The 22,591-nt window shown below is 36.2% G+C and overlaps 1 protein-coding gene across 1 annotated transcript in view; it reads left to right on the forward strand.

Annotated features, from left to right (window-relative positions):
- PTPN1 (protein tyrosine phosphatase non-receptor type 1) overlaps window positions 1-22,591 on the forward strand; it is an 84,531-nt gene that overhangs the window by 24,698 nt on the left and 37,242 nt on the right. The window contains exon 2 of the mRNA XM_044663828.1: window positions 19,400-19,490. Within this exon, the coding sequence (XP_044519763.1) occupies window positions 19,400-19,490 (91 nt within the window). The remainder of the gene's footprint in view (window positions 1-19,399; window positions 19,491-22,591) is intronic.

Raw genomic sequence — 22,591 nt, forward strand, 5'->3', positions numbered from 1 at the left:
GAGAGAGAGAGAGAGAGAGAGAGAGAGAGAGAGAGAGAGAGAGAGAGAGAGAGAGAGAGAGAGAGAGAGAGAACACACTAAACCTTTCTTTCCACAACCCCCCTTCCCCCCCACCCCCTCAGCCATGAACTGCAACAGACCCTAATAAAAATACTATGTGGGGTAGTCCAACCATTAACCATAATTGCTACATATTTTCAAAGCCTGCCTGTAAAAAATCAATTGCTAAATACTTAGTGTTTTTCCCATAAATTTGAAGGATTACAAAGTTTTATTTTCCCTTTTCTGTTCAGAGTGGCTTTTGCTCAAAGAAGAAAATGTTTAGATTTTTATCAGAAAAAGTATCAAATTCACCTTTGTGGTCCATTTTCAGATGTGATTCGTAAAAATGTACTACAACTAAACAATGTTTTTTTGGCAGTACTGCAGAAAAAATGAATGGCAGAGGGGCAGCCAGGTGGCTCAGTGGATAGAGAGTTAGGCCGGGAGATGGAAGGTAATGGGTCTAAATCTGTTCTTGGACACTTCTTAGCTGTGTGATCCTAGGCAAGTCACTTAACCCTAATTGTCTAACCCTTACCATTCTTCTGCCTTAGAACCAATATTTAATATCAATTCTAAGACAGAAGATTAAGATTGTTTTTTTTTTTAAATAGTAAAAACCATAGGGCCAAGAGTCTCTCTGTTGGAGGTGTCAAAGTAAAGTATAAGCCCTTTCTTTCAGTAGTGATCTCATTGGTACTCTCTAAAAGAACCCATGTGATTGATTTGTCCATGTCCACTTGTAAATCTTCTATGGGGTTTACAAAGAGGATCTTTACAAAGTGTTGAGGCCTTCCCCTAAGTTTGAACATTTTGCAAATTGCATTATAATATTCTGGCTAATCGTCTGTTAAGCATTGTTATAGCTAATTGAAAACCATTCCTTTTTTAAACATATGTTTTCTAGGTGTGAGAAATATAGAAGTAGAATTAATAAGCTCCTTTTTGCTCCTGTTTGAAAATGATACCATATCAATCGTGCCATGATTCAGAATACTGCAGTCTCCTCAGTGAGTTTGATCTTGATCCATGGTGACTCAAGAGATTAATTTAAAAATCTTCTGGGGGAAATGGATGAATTGCCATCTGGTCCTGATTAAAATTAGATCGGCAATCAATTGAGTGTTGCTTATCAGCATATGTATATTAAATGGCCTCTACAGGTAGGCATGGACAGTTAGCTGGGCCAAAAATTGAACATAACGAGACTGGGCTGAATTACACTTGAGAGTATAGCACTTTCATTTATTCCAAGCTGTATAATGACATAAACTCATGTTTATGATGACTTGCTCTCCAGTTAGTATAAATTGATGATAAAGTTTTATTCTTTGTGAACTTTTCAGTTCAGAAGAAAAATGCTAATGGCTCTTTTCCCCAAAATATCTTATTCTGTAAAAAAGTAGACTTCAGTGACCTATCCTGTGAAAAGTTCTTAAAATCCTGTTTGTCAAATGGTAAACATGATGTATCTAGCATGTTTTAAAACTCATATTTTTTAAAAATCCATCATGCAATGATTTTGTATATCACAAAGGAATAAATATGTGTATAACTTTTTTATAATATTCCTTAAAGCACAGGAGTTCTTAAGCTTTTTTGTGTCACAGACACCTTTGGTAGTCTAAGCCCATGCATTCCTCTAAATAATGTTTTTAAATACATAGGATTACAAAGGAAACCAATTATATTGAAAAACAGTTTTAAGTTCATGAACTCTAGGTTTAGAGCTTCTCTCTAAAAGCCATTGTATTACATATTTAAATATCCACCTGGTGCGTTTTTCTTTAAAGTGACAACATGATGACAGAAATAAGTGTATGGATTTTTTATTTCTACAGTAGTTTTATTGGATCACTAAAGAATGAGACAAATTCTTTTAAGGGAAATATTTAGCATCTTTTTTGGGGAAATATTTAGCATCTTATCAAAACTTCAATAGCCTCTGAAAATTGATTTTTTTTTTTGTTTACAAAGCTTTACTGCATATTTTCATTTTGTTGGAAATTACTTATACGTATGCGTGTATAGCATGGGCAATTCTGAGAAGACAAATTGATAAAAAGGAAGATAAAGTTTAGAAATTGTAAGTTTTGTGAGGAAGATTTCTGTAATCCCATTTTCTATAATTTGCCTTGGGTGCTTTAAAATACATATCAAAAATTGCTGTTTGAAGATCAGTCAGACTTGTGTAATATATCTTACTTTACTAACTTTGCTTTTAGAAGATACTTTTTTATCTTATGGGATAAAAGTTATTTTTTGAAGAGGACTAGATATTCTATAGCTTCTAAGTTTGCAGATCTCAAGTTTCTCAAGTTAGAAGGGATCTAAAAAGCCATCTGATTCACCTCCCTCATTTTACAACTGAGGAAATTGAGGCACAGGGAGGTGATTTGCTCATGTCAGATTGCTGACAGAGGGAATATTTGAACCCATGTTGTGTGATTCCAGAACTACTGCCCTTTCTACTGTATTGTATCAGTGTTTATTTTTAGAAATTTTGGCAGTAAACTAATTTTAATTTTATTTAATTTGTACAAATTACAAAAAGGTAGTGTAAATCTTATTATTATGCCCATTCTAAGTATGAGGGAGGTTAAGTGATGTTATGACTTTAGGCTTACTAAGCAACATGTTCCATTCTTCCTGCTATAATAAATGTTTGTTTTTATTTATTTTGTTTTTTATTTTCTGTTTCCCTGTAAAACAACATATGAACCCCCCCCAAAAAAAATTAATTCACTTCGATTACAGATTGTGCTATGACTGATTTTTTTCCCCTCATAAATTCCTGATCTTTTTAGCCAAGACTGCTCTCGTAAAACTGATTTGGTGGAGAACTGCAGAGAATAAATATATCTGCCTATCTGAGGGTTCATAAAGCTGTATTGCTTTTCATGAGACAAAATCTTCTACTAGCAAATGTTTAGCAGACTAACTGCAGTGGTTCAGTTAATTAAACACTGTCAGCAATAATTTTAATTGTATCTAATATCTAACAATTCTAATAATATCTCATTAATTTAGAACTATCCATATGTTTTGCCCCTCTAGAGAGAGGTCTCTTCTCAGTTATGTTATTATATTTAAGGTGTTTGGTTTATATATTGTATGTGGCAGCTCTGAAGATTGCTCCCTTTACTAATTACTAAGTTTTACTAAGCACAGCTGTTTTACTAAACTGACAAAAGTGGACAAAAAGAAATACCTATTCTTAGCTAGCATATTATGTAGCAACTATGGTAAATTTCAAAAACCATTGTAAATATATAACTATGGAACTTGTAGCTTAAAATATTTACCTCCTTTGGAAAGAATATGATTTAAATGATCTTTCTAATCTACTGAAGTAGAATCTTAAAACTTTGGGATTTTGATTTTTACAGTAGTTATTTCAAAGTGTTAAATAAAAGTAGATAAATTGACTTTATTTAGAATTTTGTTTAATTGTGTGGCAAAACATTGAGTGCCTGTTTTTATTTAATGATCTCAATAATGAACTCTACCTCTGGTTATTGTGTCACTTATGTTCTTACCCCTGCCAGGGTAGAAGAAATGCCCTTGAAGCAGAGAAACTTAATGCTTATTCTAGGTCACCATTTCAACTAATTCCACTAAAATAACACTATCAGAATTTTTTTTTTTAATTTAAAGAATAATCCCTTATCTCATACCTGAACTTTTAAAGCAGCCCTCTAACTGGCTGGTTTTTACCTACCCCTTGCCCCTCTCATATCAGAACTTAAAAGACACTGCAGAGGTCATTTGGTCTAAATCAGGTCTCTGTTAGATTACACAAGTGGGTCTGTGTTCTCATCAGTTCAGAGTTTTCCTCCAACAATGCAGATTATAAACCTTCCATTCTTGCCTACCTTGTGCAGCTTGCCACAAGGGATCCACCCATCATTCTGGAGGCATTCCTCATTTTCTCCTAACAACACAAAGGCAGGGTTACCTGTACTACACTTTGTTGTCTATCTGTCATCCTTCACTGTTGTAGTGTAAACAGACCATCTTCTCTTCCTATTTTATAATTCTTTACTGATCTCCTTCACTCCTGTTCTTCTTCAAAGGAGTTCTTCATTACTTATATGTTGCAGCCTCTTAATATCTACCACATGCCTCTCCTTTGCCTACTGTGTGATAGTAAATAGTAATTTTTAGTTCTTCAGAAGCAATGGTATTTTATGTCTTGCAGCCACAAAGCAACACTATTAAAATTAAAATGTTAGCATTGGGGAAAAGGAACCTTGTACTTTCCCAAAAGCAATTCACACACCACACCACACCCCATTTCTCCCTCACTTCTGGAGAAACAGTGCAGAGCCCCAGCTCATATCTCTGGACTAATCTGTCCCAGACACACATGCATACACACAAGCTAAAAAAATGTGTATCAGAATACACATACACACAAGCTAAAAAAATGTGTATTAGAATGGCTGAAACAAGGTATATGCTGGTGTACCATCATTGTGCAATATCCTTCATTCCAAAGAGAGCCAGTGACATAACAGAATGATGTCTTGACATGTTTGTGAATTGGAATTAAGTGAGGCAGAGTTACATGGTCAAATCAGCATCACTCTCTTCCAGTCATCAAAGTCCAGCAGTAAAACAGAAAGAAATAAGAACAACTGGCGATAGCCTGGGATGCAGTATTTAACTTTGGCACCTTCAGTGTCTGACCAAACTCTAAGCCCTCCACAGTGCCTGCTGCAGCTGCTTTTCATGACCACTGGAACAAATTGTGCTCATGTACCCATTCAATTAGGGCAAGTCTTCACATGCTTAGGGTAGTCACCCTCCTAACTCCCCTACAGGTTTGGAAGCCTTCTCCGTTACCCTCCACCTGGTTTAGCCCATCTGCCAAAATGGTTTTACCATGGTGTGGCTGCTGTGAATGCTACAGCTTCTTGGAGCAACAGTTGAGAACTGGGTAGCAGATAAACACTAAAGGGTTCAGCAAGTCCTTGTACCGGAGATGCTAGTCTTCCCTGAACACACCATACACCTCATTGAAATATATAAATATTAAAGGAAATCATTTTAATATAATGGATAGAATCAGTGTGGAAGTTTATAAGATTAAAAATCAGGGCTCTCTACATTCAGTGCCTTTTATTTCTACCATGATGTTAGTAGATGACCTTATTGGTTTGGAACAAGGTGATACTATGTGATAAGAATTTTAGGGATAGCAAGAATCATGAAGAAGTACTAGGAAAGAAGGAATAAACCACCTTCTTCTGCAGTCCCGAGTGTTAGAATATATGAGAAAGAGCAGTTATTACAGGAGTTGCTAATGCAGTACTTTGTATATATAGATACTAATAAATGTTAATTGAGCCTAATTCAAGGAAAGGTCAAATTGCAGTTTAGTGCCAGCACATAGAAGGGATTTGTAAGGAAAAGATTGAGAATAAATGGAATATTAACAATAGAATTGCACATTCAAGATTGCATAGAGGAACTCTCAGTTGTTCTCCTAAACTTGGTTCCAGGATCTCTTGCTGCAGTCAATTCCTAAGACAAAGTGGTGAAGTCACCATGTCAGTGGATTTGGCTTTTGGTAGACTTCTGGTGATAAGAGCTACTTTCACCTTATTCAGAGTGGATGTTATGGTCGTTAATAACTCATTCATCAACTTCAATTACATGGTTTATATGTCATATTCCAATATGATTCTGCCCATGACAAGTTTAAGGACACTGTAAAAGACAAGAATAGAAAGCTGGTGATCAATGGAAAAGCCATTACTGCATTCTAGGAGCAGGATCCCACCAGTATATTAAATGGGGAGATGCCGGAGTTGAGTATATACTAGAGTCCACTAGTATCTTTACCACCATGGAAGGAGCTGGAGTTCTTTTGAAGGGTGGAGCTAGTGTGTCATTATCTTTACTTCTTCTGCTCATGCTTCTATGTTTGTGATGGGAGCGAACCATGAGAAATATGATACTTCCCTTAAGATTGTGGGTGATGTTGTACTACCAACTGTCCCTCCTCCCCCATACTCCAGCCAAGGTCATTTGTGACAAATTGTGGAAGGATTCATGACCTGTGCCATTACTGCTATCTAGAACAGTGATTCCCAAAGTGGGCGCTACCGCCCCTGGTGGGTGCTGCAGTGATCCAGGTGGGTGGTGATGGCCACACTTTTTTTGTATTACATTTTATTCTGAGTTCAATAAATAGTTTCATAATTTCCAGGAGGTGCTAAGTAATATTTTTTTCTGGAAAGGGGGTGGTAGGCCAAAAAAGTTTGGAACCACTGGGCTAGAAAACAGTATATGACTTCTGGCAAGTTGTCACATAATGGGCATGGTCCTACGCAAAACATCATCCCTATTTCTACTGATGCTGTTAAGAGTTTGGGCAAGGTTAGCCCTTAGTTAAGTGGGAAGCTTATAGGCATGGCCCTCCTATTCCCAGTGTATCCTTTGTGAATCTGACATGCTACCTGGAGAAACCTGTCAGATATGGTATCAAGAAAGTGATAACATTAGACCTACTCTAAAAGGGATTACACAGAGGACCAGGTGGTATCCTGTGACTTTAACAGTGACACCTACCTTTGATTCTGGAACTGGTTTTGCCCTCAATGATCATTTTTTAAAGTTTATTTTTCTAGTATGACAAGGAACATAGTTATGGCAACCTTTGCAGTAGACTTCATGGTCTACATAACCTGCAAGGAATAAAGTGGAAAGTCATAGATCTTCATTACCAGCCAAAAGAGGAGTTTACCACTAGAAAACCCCCCAACTCTAACCTGTTTCCCTAAACTGGGGATTTCAAGCCCTATTGACAGTTATTACCACAAAATACCTCTGCAATTCTGTTGCATACTACCAATAAAACCATGAAATTGGGGGTCCTCTAACCCCCCCCCAAAAAACTATTGTATGTAGGAAGGGATGTGCAGAGCAAGATAGATCATTAGTAGGACTTATTTAAGTGATAAAAATTCAAAGAGAGGTAAGAGGACTCAGATTTTCACCTACGCCATTCAAGGTTCTAAATAACAAGGATTAGGGAGTAGTAGATTGAGAGATAAATTATGATGGATCTACTAGCCATGTAGTAAAGATTGTACCCAAGTAGAATAAATCAGCCCTGATTAGAGGTAACATGTTATAGACGCTTGAACACAGGGCTGGAAGCCAAGAGGAAAAGTTTGAATCCCTAGCCTACTCTAGGTCCAGTTTCTTCTTCTGTAAAATGAGGGGATTGAACTAGATCTTTTGTAGTGTTTGCCAAGTATAAATCTTTTCCAAAGGTTTTTAAGAGAGTCACAGTCAGCACAAACAAAAATAAGAATCTCTTTTCTTCTGGTAATGAAAGGACTTTTGACCTATAGTAGCATCCTTTTATTTTGTTGATTTTAAAATCTAGTGGAGCCATTTTACAATATTTCCATTTCCATAGTTTTCTATTTACCTCTGCCCTCATTCTCACTTTTTGCTTTATAAGAGTTGAGCCTTAGGGGGCAGCTGGGTAGCTCAGTGGATTGAGAGCCAGGTCTAGAGATGGGAGGTCCTGGGTTCAAATCTAGCCTCAGACACTTCCTAGCTGGGTGACCCTGGGCAAGTCACTTGACCCCCATTGCCTACCCTTACCACTCTTCTGCCTTGGAGCCAATACCGAGTACTGACTCCAAGACGGAAGGGGAGGGTTTAAAAAAAAAAAAAAAGAGTTGAGCCTTAGTTAGCAGTAGTAGTAAAATCTGGAAAGTTTGCTATCTGAAGTGATAAAGAGCAAATAAGCAAAACAAAAACAAAACCAGGAGAATAATTTACATAATTCCCACAGTATTAATATCAAAGAAAAGACTATTAAATGACTGATATCAATGTGATGACTCACTCCTTTCAGCAGATAAGTGGGAAGGAATAAGACATAAATTTTAAAATATGGTCACTGGGTGAATACTACTTTTTAAAAGGGAGGGGAGATAGTACAGAGGAGGATATCGTTGGAAAATGATAGTGATTTTTAAAAAAATTAAAGCAGCAATAAAACATTATTAATAAAGTACATCATCTAATTAGGTTAATCTGTAGTGAATGGCATAACATGTCTTACCTAATAAATTGTAAGGAAAAAATAGTATTTAAGGCCCTTGCAGACAGATACTGTTTATCACTTTTTGTCATTTGATTCTCTTTGTCTAATATATAAAGAAACTAGTTGTCTTAAACATTCCAGATAGTTTAATTTTCTCTCCCTATAAATTAAAGGATTTGCTTTTGTAGCATTCACTAATTTCAGTAGCTGTATATATTCAAACAAGTATTTACTGCTTACTTTATGCCAGACAGTGGACATTCAAAGACAAATGATATAATTCCTCCCCTCAAGAAGCTTACATTCTATTGGTGTGGGAAGGAGTTTATGTATGTTTTGTGCATGTGTTTGCACATCTGTACATTCAATATTAATCATTACTATCACCCTCTTTACCTCTTAAGTAAATGGAGAGATAAAAGGATAATAGGATTATAAATGATAGAATTACAAATTTGACCAGGAGGGAACCTTAGAGACTTATTTCTGAAGTTCTCAATTTGTCTATAAGTAAAGTGAGAGATAAAGCAGAAGTGAAAGTTTTAACTTTTAGACAGGTTCACTTACAGGAACAATTTAGTGGTTCATTACATAGGTTTTATTGCCATCAATTACTCTAAGTTACTGATTCATTTTAAGCATATCGATTTCTGCCTTAGGTGAAATTTGTGACAATAACAGAAAGTATAAATGATTTTTTTCCATATTTCTCACCTTGAAAGTTGAGTAACTGATAAAAGATAATTTTTATAAAATTATTTAATAATAACCCTTTACTTTTGATTTTTTTATAGAGCCATGAGATAATTAAAGCCTCTCTGAAATGAACATGATCTTATCTTCCACTTAGTTCAAACCCCAGCCTCATTTCACATGCTTTAATGTTTCTCTATAGAAGTGCTTCTAAGTGATTAACTTTTACTATCACAACTGCAACATTGTCAGTATAAGATGATCCATTTTCAAGTGAATCACAATCACTATTTGCCACTGAAAAATAAATTTTGGTTCTGAAGCTATCCAAGACCTAATTGCTGTTGGCCACAAATACTGTACATGAAGTGGTTTTGTTCACATAAATGTTTTAGGGTCACAGAAGTAGTGATTATAATCCCTTTGTTAATATTTTTAAGAGTTAAAATTTTTTTAAATCACTAAATATTAAAGTTTTTTAAAGATCAAATTTCTTAAGTAAATTACAGATTGCCATTCTGGTTTCCAGAAAAGGCTTTTTTGCTTCAGTCAATAACTTCTACCATAGTAAAAAAATTAAGAAACACTTTTCAAGATGGCTACCTATATAGAAAGCTTAGCATTTCTTAGTATAGGCATTTAAAAATGAATTATACTGCCCATATTGATTTTATCTTATGAGTCATTGATCTTGAGTTAACAGGAACCTTAGAGGCTAAAGAAACTGAGGACCAGAGGGGTTAAGTGACTTGTTTAAGCCCACACAGATTAATAAGTATCCATGTCAGGTAATAAGTGATTTCATAGCCTACAATATAAATTTCTTCTGTTTAGCCTGAACTTTGTATAAATGGTTAGGCTGTCTCTTTAATGTCTATCCAGTGATGGGCAAACTTTTTAAAGAGGGGGCCAAAGGAAAGGAAATGCTCATCTGTCAGTCTGTTTCTAAGGCAACTCTTCCGAAGTTTCATTGTATTGTATCCTCATTGTATTCGTCAGATTAGGAATAATGTCTCACGAGGGGATAGAACATTTCAGGGTGCCCACTTCTGGCCTGCAGGCTGTAGTTTGCCCATCACTGGTCTATACTATTAAAAATTAAACCATGACTATACATATCCAAGGAGGCCAACAAAAATCTATAGTATTCTTAGCACTTTTTATGGTATCAGAGAACTGGAAACAAAACCAGTATCAGCAGGCTTTTCCATTATCTAAATAAATTGCAGTGCATGAATATAATGGCACTATAAGTAACAACGAATAGGATTTCTCAGAACACTATGTGAAATGATACAGAGTAAATTAAACAAAACCAAAAGAAATATATGCACAACTATACTAGTATAAATGGAAAGCATGTTCCCCATCCCAAAAGAGATGATAATTAACCAACTGACAAGTATTTATTAAACACCTAGTATATGCCGGCCCTGTGCTAGGTGGAGTGGGGTTACAAATACAATGAAAGAAACTATCTCTGCTTATAAAGAACTCATTATTCTAAGAGGAGAGAAAATAAGGACATCTAATACATATACAGATATACATAAAAAAGTGAATATCTCAATTAAGTGAATCACAAATTTTTTTCCTATGTTTACAATATACTGTAAAAGTTATGTTTACAATATGCTGCAATCTAAGTGTATAATAATATTTATTTTTTATTTTATTTTTTTAAATGCTTTACTGATAAAAAAAAATACTAACCATCATTTGAGCCTTCATCAAGTCATACTCTTTTTGCTGGTGGAAGTTCTTGCTTTGATGTTGATGATGCTGCCTGATAAGGGTGGTAGTTGCTAAAGGTTGGGGTGGTTGTGGCAATTTCTTAAAAATAAGACAACAATGAAATTTTCCACATTGAATCTTCCTTTCACTTGAACACTTAGAAGCTATTATAGGATTTTTTCATTGACCTGGTTTCTGTATTGTTGTGTTTCAGGAAAAAGGGAAGTCAAAGAGAAGGAGAGAAACAATGTCAGTAGAGCAGTCAGAACACTCACATTTACCAATTAAGTTTGTCTTATATGAGTGCATTCCTGAAATCTCAAAACAAATATAATGGTAATATCAAAGATTCCTGATCACAGATCACTGTTAACAGACATAATAATAATGATGAAAAACTTTTAAATATGAAAATTACCAAAATGTGACACAGACATGATATGAACACATGCTATTAGAGGAATGGCACCAATAGACTTGCTTGACACAAGTTTACCATAAACCTTCAATTTGTAAAAAATGCAGTATCTATGAAGCACAATAAAACGAGGTATGCCTATATACAGAATAATTTTAGACTATAAATAGAAGTAGTTAAGAATGAGGTAATTTCAGATAAAAAACACTATCATTGAGGAGATCGGGAAACCTTCATACAGAAGGTGGTTTTGGCATTGTATCTTGAAGAGAAAGGTTCTTTGACATGAGAGAGTGTAGGATTGCTAGTGCAAAGACAGGCAGGAATCCTATGTGAGGAACAGAGGCTAGTTTGCCGGGATCTCAGAGTGTGGTGAGGGAGTATGTCTAATCAAGCTAGAATTCCAGATGGTTAGGAGCAAATTGTGAAGGGTTTTAAAGGTTAGTAAACAAGAGTTGTTTGATTCTAAAGGCAACAACTGGAGTTTACTGAATAGAGCAGTGGCAAAGTCAAGATATATATATGTTTGTCTATTTTTAGCTTTTATCTTTATTGTCATGCAGAATATACTTTCATATTGGTCATTGTTGTAAGAGCAAAGTCATACATAACTAAAACCCCAAAATACACTGATGTGTGAAAAATGACTCCAACAGTTCTTTCTCTGGAAGTGTATAGCATTCCTCATCATAAGTCTTTCAGGACTGTCCCAGATCAGTGCATTGCTGAGAGTAGCCAAGTTTTCACAGATAATCATGGTACAATATTACTGTTACTATGTGCAATGTTTTACCAGTTCTTCTTATTTCACTCTGTATCAATTCCTGCAGATCTTTCCATCTTTTCTGAAATCATCTTGCTTATCATTTCTTATAGCACAATAGTAATCCATCATCATCAACATGTACCACAATTTGTTCAGCCATTCCCCAATTGATGGATATCCCCTCAATTTCCAATTCTTTGCCACTACAAAAAGAGCTGCTGTAAATAAAAGTATTTTTTGTACAAGTAGGTCCTTTCCCCCTTTTTTTTTTATCTCTTTGGGATACAACTCCAGTATAGTGGTTTTACCAGATCAAAGTGTATGCACAGTTTTATGGCCCTTTGGGTATAGTTCCAAATTGCCTTCCAGAATGGTTGGATCAGCTCACAACTCCACCAACAATGAATTAATTCCCAAATTTGCCACATTCCTTCCAACATTTACCACTTCCTTTATTACCAGTTTGATCAGATAGGCCAATGATAGGTATGAGGTGATACCTCAGAGTTGTTTTAATTTGCATTTCTCTAAACGAGAGATTTAGAACATTTTTTTCTTATGATTATTTGATGGCTTGGATTTCTTCATCTGAAAATTGTTTGTTCGTATCCTTTGACCACTTATCAGTTGGGGAATAGCTTGTATTCTTATAAATTTGCCTTCGTTCTCTATAAATTTGAGAAATTAGACCTTTATCAGAGATATTTGTTACAAAAATTTTTTCCCAGTTTGATGTTTCCCTTCTAATGCAAAGTCAAGATCTTAAAGAAATTTATGTGGGCAATTATGTGAACCCTGGGCAAGTCACTTGATCCCCATTGCCCACCCTTACCACTCTTCTACCTATGAGCCAATACACAGAAGTTAAGAGTTTAAAAAAAAAGAAATTTATACACTTTGGCTAGACTAGGGTAGAAGTGTCTAGAAACTTCAGACAGAGAGACCCATCAGAAAAGTCTTATCAGTAATGTAGCTGAGAGATATTGAAGGCCAAAGTAGGGTGATAACTGTAAATGGAGAGAAGGTATTTGGATTCGAGGGATGCTATAGAAATAGAAAAAAGCAAGATTTGACAACTGATTGAAAATGTGGGTGGGATAAAGTGAGGAACTGACGAGAATGCCACATTTATTATTTATTAAGTGACACACATTATGTGTCAGCACTCTGCTAGGTACTCTGGAGTTACAAATCAAAAGAGAGGTAGTGCATTGGGTGGGGCAAGAAAATTATTTCAGTTAATGAGAAAATGCACCTTCCTCCTCTTTTTGCAGAAATGGAGGGCTCTGGGGTGTGGAACAGTGTATATACACTGTCATACCAAGTTGTTGTGTGTTTGTTTTGCAGCTCAGCAAATTCCTTTGTACAAGGAATGGTTCACTGGGGAGGGTAAAGGGATATATTAAAAAAAGAAGATGATATAAAAAGCAAAAGGACTTTGCAACCTAGTAGAAACTGTCAGGGCTTACACTATGCTTTTGAGAATAAACCTATACACTGGAGTAGATTGGAGTACACACTGAGGGAAGTAAATCGTATAAGATGAGAAGGTACAGATAAATTTCAGGGTGTGCCAATGGAGGAAATGCTTTTATCAGTGAGATTGTAGATCTTTCAGGGTAGTAATACTTCTCCATATGTGATCATTCTTTTTCCCCATAAAAAGTCATTATTTGTCCTTTGTGAAAGGATGCTATTCTCAATATGGTGTTTTTTTTTTGAGCTATTGCTAATATTTTAGTACCTATATCTACATTGAAATATACATGACTGTTGAATATCCTTTACATACTTAGATCATTTTATTCTTTTACATAGCTATGAATAGTCTCCTCCACCCTATACTAAAAAAAGTTGTGATTACAATTTTGTGTTTTAGGTGGTATGCTTTTTTGGGGCTCTCTTTATAATTTCTAACTCCATGATCTCTTCATCTTGCTCCAGACTAATATATACTTTGGGGCAGCTAAGTAATTCAGTGGATAGAGAGCTAGTTCTAGAGACAGGAGGTCCTAGGTCCAAAGCTGACCTCAGACACTTCTTAACTGTGTGACCCTGGACAAGTCACTTAACCCCAGTTACCTATCCTTTGCCACTCTTCTGCCTTAGAACCAACCGTGGTGCGGTGGTGGGGGCAGAACACTTCCCTGAAATAGTAACAATGAAAGATTTATTTTATAGCCCATGTTGTCTTTTTGAACTGCTTGGTTCAATTCATTTATATTTTGATTGGTTTCTTAGCAAAACCATTTAGTATCTCACATTTATATAGCACTTAAAAGTTTGCAAAGTGATTTACATATGTTATTCATTTATTCCTCACAGCAGTCCTAGGAGGGAGATGCAATTATTTTCCTCATTTTATAAATGAAAAAACTGAGGTTGAGAGAGATCACATCTGGCACAGGGTCATATAGCTATAGTTTCTGAGGCAAGATCTGAACTCAGATCTTTCTCACCCTAAGTTTAGCATTCTCATCCAGTAGTGTCATATTCAAATAGAAATGGATCTCCACAAGCCACATAATGATGGGGGACACCCCAAACCCCACATGTTAACATTATTTATATTGTGTTGTGTTTTTATTTTGTTACACATTTTCCAGTTACATTGTAATCTTGTTTGGCTCCACTCAGGAGTTTTATAACTGCTCTAGTCACTAAGCCACCTCCTTGCTATAATGGAATGTGTTGTGCTTCAAGCTGGAAGGAGATACAAAGGTGAATAAGACACTATTTCTGCCCTCAAGCAGGGTTTGAGTCAATCTTAAAATCCAAACATTATGTGTGTGACTCATTGTATACTGAAACATACAAGGAGTTGTGATGTCCTCAGCATATGGTGAACTTTTTGCTGATTACAAGTGTGACTAGGTAACTCCTAGAACAAATAACGGTTAGATGACTTGTCCAAGGTTACTGGGCTAATAAATGTCTGAGACCTTCCCAAAGCATTATGAAATAGGTGAAAGAACTAGAGGCCAGGCCTCAAGTTCAGTTTTGCTCTTCCACTTAAATCAGGTATGACATTGAACAAATCACCTAACCTGCCTGATCTTTGTTCTCCTATAAAATTAGCCATCTTTAGTTACTATTGATCTCTAAAGAACCTTCTAACTCTAAATTTTCCAAGTGACTGTATAGGAGAAACGAACACTTTATCAGACTCAATTTTCTTTCTACATCTCCCCTCAACTCCCTGCCCCCTCCAAAAAAAAAAACCAAAAGCAACAAGGAATATAAGTTTGAAATGTTCAACTTTCTTCATCATTAATTAGCATTTGGGTATATTTGAATTTTAGATAATAAATTACAAAGATTAGTTCACTCTAGTACTTCTATTTTATTTGAACAGAGTTCATTAATTAAATAGCAATTTTATATTCATTGCAAGCTGATTTTTTAATTGCATTATTTAAAATTGCCCAATGTGGTTATCTATGTTTAGGTATCCTAGTTTATACACTACGGTGTCTTATTCAGCACATTCTTCAGTTGAGCTTCATTTAGGAGTCACTTATTTGGATTTTTATCAGATAGGTGGATATCTCATAGTAAAATCATATTTCTGAGACAAGAAAAAATTAAGTATAGAAGTGGTTGGGATCATTTTGCCCATTTCAGTAGTTGTAAAGTATTTTTACATTTTAAGCAGTCTTCACACTCAAATGTCAATTCAAAGACATACGTAATGTAATATACTACCCACCTTTCTCTCTCTGTCTCTGTCTCTCTCTGTCTGTCTGTCTGTCTCTGTCTCTCTTTCTTTCTTTCTCTTGGCTAGGCAATGGGGGTTAAGTAACTTGCCCAGGGTCACGCAGCTGGGAAGTGTCTGAGGCCAGATTTGAACCTAGAACCTCCCATCTCTAGGCCTTGCTCTCAATCCACTGAGCTACCCCAGCTGCCCCCTCCACCTCTTTTTTTTTTTTAAGACTCAACAGTGAAAATTTTTTTTTTACTTTTTTTTATTTAAATGTTTTTATTTTTTTAGAAAAATTTTCCATGGTTACATGATACATGTTTTTACTTTCCCCTTCACCGCCCCCCCTCCCCCATATCCAACATCCACTTCTTTTTAAAAGAGAAATAATGGACTCCATTTAGAATAAGTTGTATATTTTCAGACCAAGTAAATATGGACATTTGTTTTGCTTGACTCTTGTTACATGGGCTTTGTTTTCATTTTTTCTCAATTGGAGAGGTAATTGGAAGAGAATGAAAGGAGAAAGAGATTTAGTCTCTCCCAGGCCTTCCTCCCCCACCAAAAAAAAAAAAAATAGAAATGGGTCTTTGGAGTATTTTTTTTTAATGCACAAAAGAAAAAAGAAGGAAGGCCAGAAGCAATCACAGATAAGCAGCTTTGATAACTACAGGTTAGATTTATTCAATTTTAAAAGAAAAGCAAGCTATGTATGATAGCCACAATTTTGGGTCCAGTCTTCTTTTTTTGTTTTGCAGTCTGTATGGAAATGTACATGTTGTTTAGTGTTTGGTAAGTTCAGAATAAACATGAATTTTTTTAAAATTAAACTTCACTCTTAGATATTTTGTTATAGTAATGGTTTCAGGAAAAGAAATATAAACACTTAAGTGTTTGTTTCTGAATTCAAAATCTGACAGATTAAACTTTTTAAAAATTAAAATCTCAGAACCATTTTCTTCTGTTCATTTTACAGATGAGGAAACTGAAGTTAACAGAGTTCAGGGCCTTGCCCAGGTTGATATAGCTAGTAAGTGTTTGTGGTCAGATTTGATTCTAGGCCAGGCACTCTTATCTACTGTACCATGTACCTGCTATTTCTCTTAGCACTGTCTAGATTAGTGATTCCCAAAGTGGGCGCTACCGCCCCCTGGTGGGTGCTGCAGCAAGCCAGGGGGGCGGTGATGGCCACAGCTGCATTTATCTTTCCTATTAATTGCTATTAAAATTTAAAAAAAATTTATTTCCAGGGGGCTAAGTAATATTTTTTCTGGAAAGGGGGTGGTAGGCCAAAAAAGTTTGGGAACCACTGGTCTAGATCCTTCCATTGTTCTTATCACTCTCCCTTGTATGGTGGTTATTTGCATACATGACTTTACACTTGTTAGATTTTTAATTCCTTGAAAAGGGTCTGTCATATACAGCCTTTTACCCATATTACCTTGTACAATGCATTATATGTGTAGTTTGTTTAATTTAATTAAATTTACATCTTAATTTGCAAAAGGTCATTGTAATGGCTTAGCTCTACTAATAATCTATCTTAGAATGAAGAAATATGTTCCATCTGGGAGTAAATATGGCCACCGTCCTGCCAACCATTACTGTTAATCTTTATGCTTATCATGTTAGCGTTAGGAATGGCTTTTGACCTACAAGTTGTTTTTTCCAAATGTCTAAACCAATTTTTAAAATTTAAATTTTTATTCCTTCTGGCTCTATCCTTTTTGGATTCTGGTATAGTCCATCACATAAATGATACATATGCCAATATAGACAATATATAATAACATCATTATATGCTCATTTTTGTTACTACACAAGTTTGTAATTCATCACCTTGTTTTTTAAGTTACTACGTTGTCTTTCAGGTGATTCAATATAAACTTCCAGCAAACATTTTTTCCCCTCAACATCATAGATTTTTATGCCAAGTAGGGTAGGTAACAAGAAGCTTTTGGCAAAGACACTACATGAGCATTAACTTAATTCTTTACAAAGATTCCTCAAGAGTTTTATTAATCCATACAGTTCTTTTCTCTGTAACAATTCAACACATTTGGACCTGGTTACCATCTACATCAGGGGTCAGCAACCTTTTTGGCCGTGAGAGCCATAAACGCTACATTTTTTAAAATGTAATTTCTTGAGAGCCGTACAGTGCTCACAGTGCGCGTTCCTGTAACAGCGCCTGAAAAAAAAATTGACTTTATGGCTCCTGCAGAAAGAGCCATACGTTGCCGACCCCTGATCTACATAGAGTCTAATTGTTTAGGTTTTCTTCTATATACCTTGTAAAGAATAGTATAGTGGATGGAAAGCTGGGCTCAAAGCCAGAAAGATGTTCTCTTAAGTCCTGAACCTGTTACATACTATGTGACCTTGAACAGGTCTCTTAACTTCTCTATGCTCCAGTCAATTCTCTAAGCTTATAAGTTGCAGAAAAGGGGCTGGCCTACATGGATAGAATTTCATCACGAGAGTTCCAATACCAGTAAATCACAAGAACAATTCCTATCCTTTACTCAGGACCAATTTAGTAACTGCTATTTTGATTTTTCCAGAAGACCAATAATTCTCAAGTTGTCTCTTCTAGACCTGTTTTCTTGATCTATTATATTCTCATTGAGATATTTCATGTTTCCTTCTATTTTGTCAGTCTTTTTTGACTTTGCTTTATTAATTCTTGTTGTCTTGTGAGATCATTGGCTTCTACTTGCCCAATTCTAGCCTTTAAAGACTGGTTTTCGACTATAATCTTTTGGTTTTCCTTTTCAATCTGGTCTATCTGGCTCTTCAAGGCTTCCAGGTGGTCATTTCTGGTCCTCAATTTGCTTGTCATTTCATTTGATTTCTGAGCCTCATTTTCCAGATGCAAAATTCTGCCTTTTAAACTGTTATTTTCTTGCCAGATCTCTTTCATCTTTCTCATGATCTCAGATTTGAACTCTTCAAGAGCTTGTGACCAATTTTCATTTTTTGGGGAAGGTTTGGATGTCTTTAATTGTTTGTCCTGTTTTCTGGGTTTTTTCTGTGCAGAAGTTAATCAAGTATTAGAGCTTTTTTCATGGCCTTCTTGTTGTTTATTTCTTGGGCCTTGCTTGGCATCATTATGCTTTCTCAGCCAGAAGTCTGAGTAAAGCAAGCCAACTCTCTTTGTATGGAGTTAAGGAGCAGTTTTTGCCTGAGGCTACTTTGTGAGTCTCCTGGATTTTGCTGTCTGTGGCCCTACTCAGCCTCACTCCTGTGCCCAAGGTCTGTGCTCTCCAGTCTCCTGGGGTCTCTGGTCTAGCTGTTTTTCAGGGTCAAGTCCCCATGGTCCTAGCCAGCTGTCCAGAGGCCAGAAATTGGCCCAGGCTTGCTCCTCCACTTGAGGTTTTCTCCCGAGTGTCTCAGTGCGCTGCTGCTGCCTCTCTCAGCCCCACTCCCGTGTCCAAGTTCTGTGCTCTCCAACCTCCTGAGGTCTCGGGTCTTGCTGCTCTCAGGGACAAGCTCCTAGTGGTGCCAGTTAGCTGCCAAGGAGCTAGATTTTGTGCCCCTGCTCTCCCTAACTCTGGTGCACAGCCTCTGACTGGTACTGTGGATGGGTTGGAGGAGGGTTGATCAGCTCATGTTTTGATGGGAGCTATTTCCCCCCTCTATAGCATGGAAGTGCCCAAATCCCACATACCTTCAATACTGTGCCCTATTGTGGGGTCCCTTCTTTCATCTGGATTTGTCTTTTTGTCCTTTGGAGGTATGCTGGTGGTCGGTAGTGAGTAGAGTTATAGCGCCCTGCTTCTACCCTGCAGCCATCTTAACCTAGAAGTCCATAACTGCTATTTTGAGCGAGAAAACTAGATACTTCAAATATATGAACCAGTTTAATTACTTATAATTGATTGCAATATTTTAAAGAAATCATTTCACTTGGACAGAGGTGTTTTAACTCATGTGATGCCAGATTTCAAATACTACTTTTTCTTTTTGCAGGATATTAGACATGAAGCCAGTGACTTTCCCTGTAAAGTGGCCAAACTTCCTAAAAACAAAAATCGAAACAGGTACAGAGATGTCAGTCCCTGTAAGTATTCATATCTTAATTATTTGTGTCACTGTTTTACACTTTTTAAAATTTTTTTTTCCTCTTTAAGTGTTGGATAGATAAGGTATTAAAACATTGTAGAACGATAAATGTAAAACCCCGTGGAATTGTGCATTGCTATGGGAGTGGGATGGGAGGAGAGGAGGGAAAAAACATGAATCGTAACCATGGAAAATTTTTCTTAATTAATCAATTAAATAAAATTTTAAAAAGGAAAAAAACCATTGTAGATATCCCCTAAATATTTATCTATTAATATCCATCTTTTATATAAAAATAATTACAGCAATAGAATAACTAGCATTTGTATAATACTTTAAGGTTTTCAGAGCACTTTACAACTATTGTCTCATTTCATCCTCACAGCAAGCAGAGAGGTGGGGTGTGGCACTATTATTATTCCCTACCCAGATGAAGAAATTGAGTCTTAGAAAGATTAAGTGATTTGCCCAGGGTCACCAAGCTAGTAAGGGTCTAAACCTGGATTTGAACTCGGGCTTTTCTCAACCTGGTTTCAGTGCTCTACCCACTATACCAATAGTTGCCTTGACATTTATTTGACTGTAGTAAATGCATTAGAGATGTGTTGTTGGGTCATAGCTCATTTCTAGTTGGGATAGTAAATTATTCCATATAAGTAAATCTTGAAGACAACTGAAGGTTTCTACATTAAATCCTTCAATAAAAACTTAACAGATTTGATGACAATTTCTTCATGTAGCATATTTGTTACCTTACCAATTTTAGCCATATTGTAATATTTACCCTCAGTTTGAGAATGGGAAGGAAGAGAATATTAGAATTAATAGGTACCAAGATTTATTTTTCAAAAAATCATATCCCAGTTCATTTTTACTGCCAATTCATAATTTGACTTATACAACTTAATTTACTTTTTTTTTTTAAACCCTTACCTTCCAACTTGTAGTCGATACTGTGTATTGGCTCCAAAACATTAGTGGTAAGGCAATGGGGGTGAAGTGACTTGCACAGGGTCACACAGCTGGGAGCTGTCTGAGGCCAGATTTGAACCTAGGATCTGTCTCTCAATCCACTGAGCTACCCAGCTGCCCCCAACTTAATTTACTTTTGTAAATCAATGAATCTTTTTTCCTGTATGAGTAATCTCTACAGGATTAGTCTATAAGGTCCATAAGGTATATTAACTTGATGAAAAGTCTTTTGGAACTTAACTAAAGTAAAAGACATACTTAGGGGGGCAGCTGGGTAGCTCAGTGGATTGAGAGCCAGGCCTAGAGACAGGAGGTCCTAGGTTCAAATTTGACCTCAGACACTTCCCAGCTGTGTGACCCTGGACAAGTCATTTGACCCCCATTGCCCACCCTTATCACTCTTCCACCTATAAGCCAATACACAGAAGTTAAGGGTTTAAAAGAAAGAAAGAAAGAAAAAAAAGACATACTTAGTCTGGCTTCAGACACTTCCTAGCTGTGTGACCCTGGACTTAACCTCCATTGACTAGCCCTTACCATTCTTCTGCCTTGGAACTGATATACAGTATTGATTCTAAGATGGAAGGTAAGGGCTTTAAAATGAATGACTGAATGAATAAATAAATACATAAATTACATGACCAGTGGTCACCATCATAGCCTATCAAGGAAAAGAGGAGAACTTAAATGGGTTGTAGAAATTATAGTGCTGGCCTGCCCCTCAATACTGTAGCAACTCTTCAGGGCTCTTGGAAAATACTTTTGTATTTTATTGCTCTCTTTTTTGGTCACTGATTCAAATTTGCAAAATGTTCAGAGTTAAGACAGTAGAAAATTACCTCCAGGTTTTTAAGTTTTTGCTATGTTATAATCTGAATATAGGAAGTGTTGGTTAGTGCTTCACAGTTGCGTTCCAGTCAGTTTTCTCTCCATCTTCTTAATGTACATGTTCTGTATTATACAGTTTGACATAGCTAACTTTCCACAAATAAAGTAATCTTTTAAAAACTGCCACTCTCAAACCTTTTCGTCTTCTTGACCTTCTTTCCCTCCCAAACTCACTTCTGTTTTCCAAGCCAGGCACTACTTTTCCTCCTCTCTCAAAAATAATTCACATGAACTAATGAGATGTCCATCAATTGGGGAATGGCTGAACAAATTTTGGTATATAATGGTGATGGAATACTATTGTGCTATAAGAAATGATGAACAAGATGATTTCAGAAAAAGCTGGAAAGACCAACATGAACTGATGCAGAGTGAAATAACCAGAACCAGGAGAACTTTATACACAGTAACAACAATATTGTGGAATGATCAAATGAGATAGACTTGTCTTCTAGCAGCAATACAGTGATTCAGGACAATTCTGAAGGACTTAGGACAAATAATGCTATCTGCTTCCAGAGAAAGAACTGTTGGAGTAGAATGCAGATGAAAACATGATTTATCACTTGTTCACTTGGGTATATGTTTTGGGGTTTTGGTTCTTTAAGATTATTTGCTTAAAAATGAATAATTATGGAAATTTTTTAAAATGTTCATCAGGGGAAAAAAATCCTAATTCACATGTTTATAGTGCTTTAAACTTTCTAACATCCTTGACTGAGGGGTAAGGATTATAAATATTGATTCCTTATCTCACAGATGAATTCAGATGTGTGAAGTGTCAGTTATATAAATTAGAAAATAGAAGAGCCTGGATCCAAATCCAAATCACCTGACTCTGGGTCCAGTCTGTTATAACATATAGAAGACAGTTCATCTCATGAAGCCATTATCATTCCAGAACTAATAAGCACATGGTTTCATTCTCCATTGCTGAGTAATGGATCTTAAACATTAAAAGGAGGATAGCATGGGACTTAACCACTCAGGGTTAGAGGAAGGATATTTCACCTAACTCAGTTTACCACAGCTCCTGAGAAAAGAACTCTGAAGGGCTAGAAGAGGGCTCTGCAAGTCTCTAGGCCAACCCCTTCATTTTACATTTGAAGAAACTGAGGTCCAGAGAAGTTGCATGTCTTGACCAAGATCATACAAAGAGTAAATGACAAAGCCAGCATTTGAGTCCAAAGCCTCTGATTCCAAATTCAAAACCTTTCCCTTGCATCATTTTGTCTCCAG

Source organism: Gracilinanus agilis, chromosome 2 (assembly GCF_016433145.1).
Source record: "Gracilinanus agilis isolate LMUSP501 chromosome 2, AgileGrace, whole genome shotgun sequence".
In the NCBI taxonomy this organism is placed as follows: Eukaryota; Metazoa; Chordata; class Mammalia; order Didelphimorphia; family Didelphidae; genus Gracilinanus; species Gracilinanus agilis.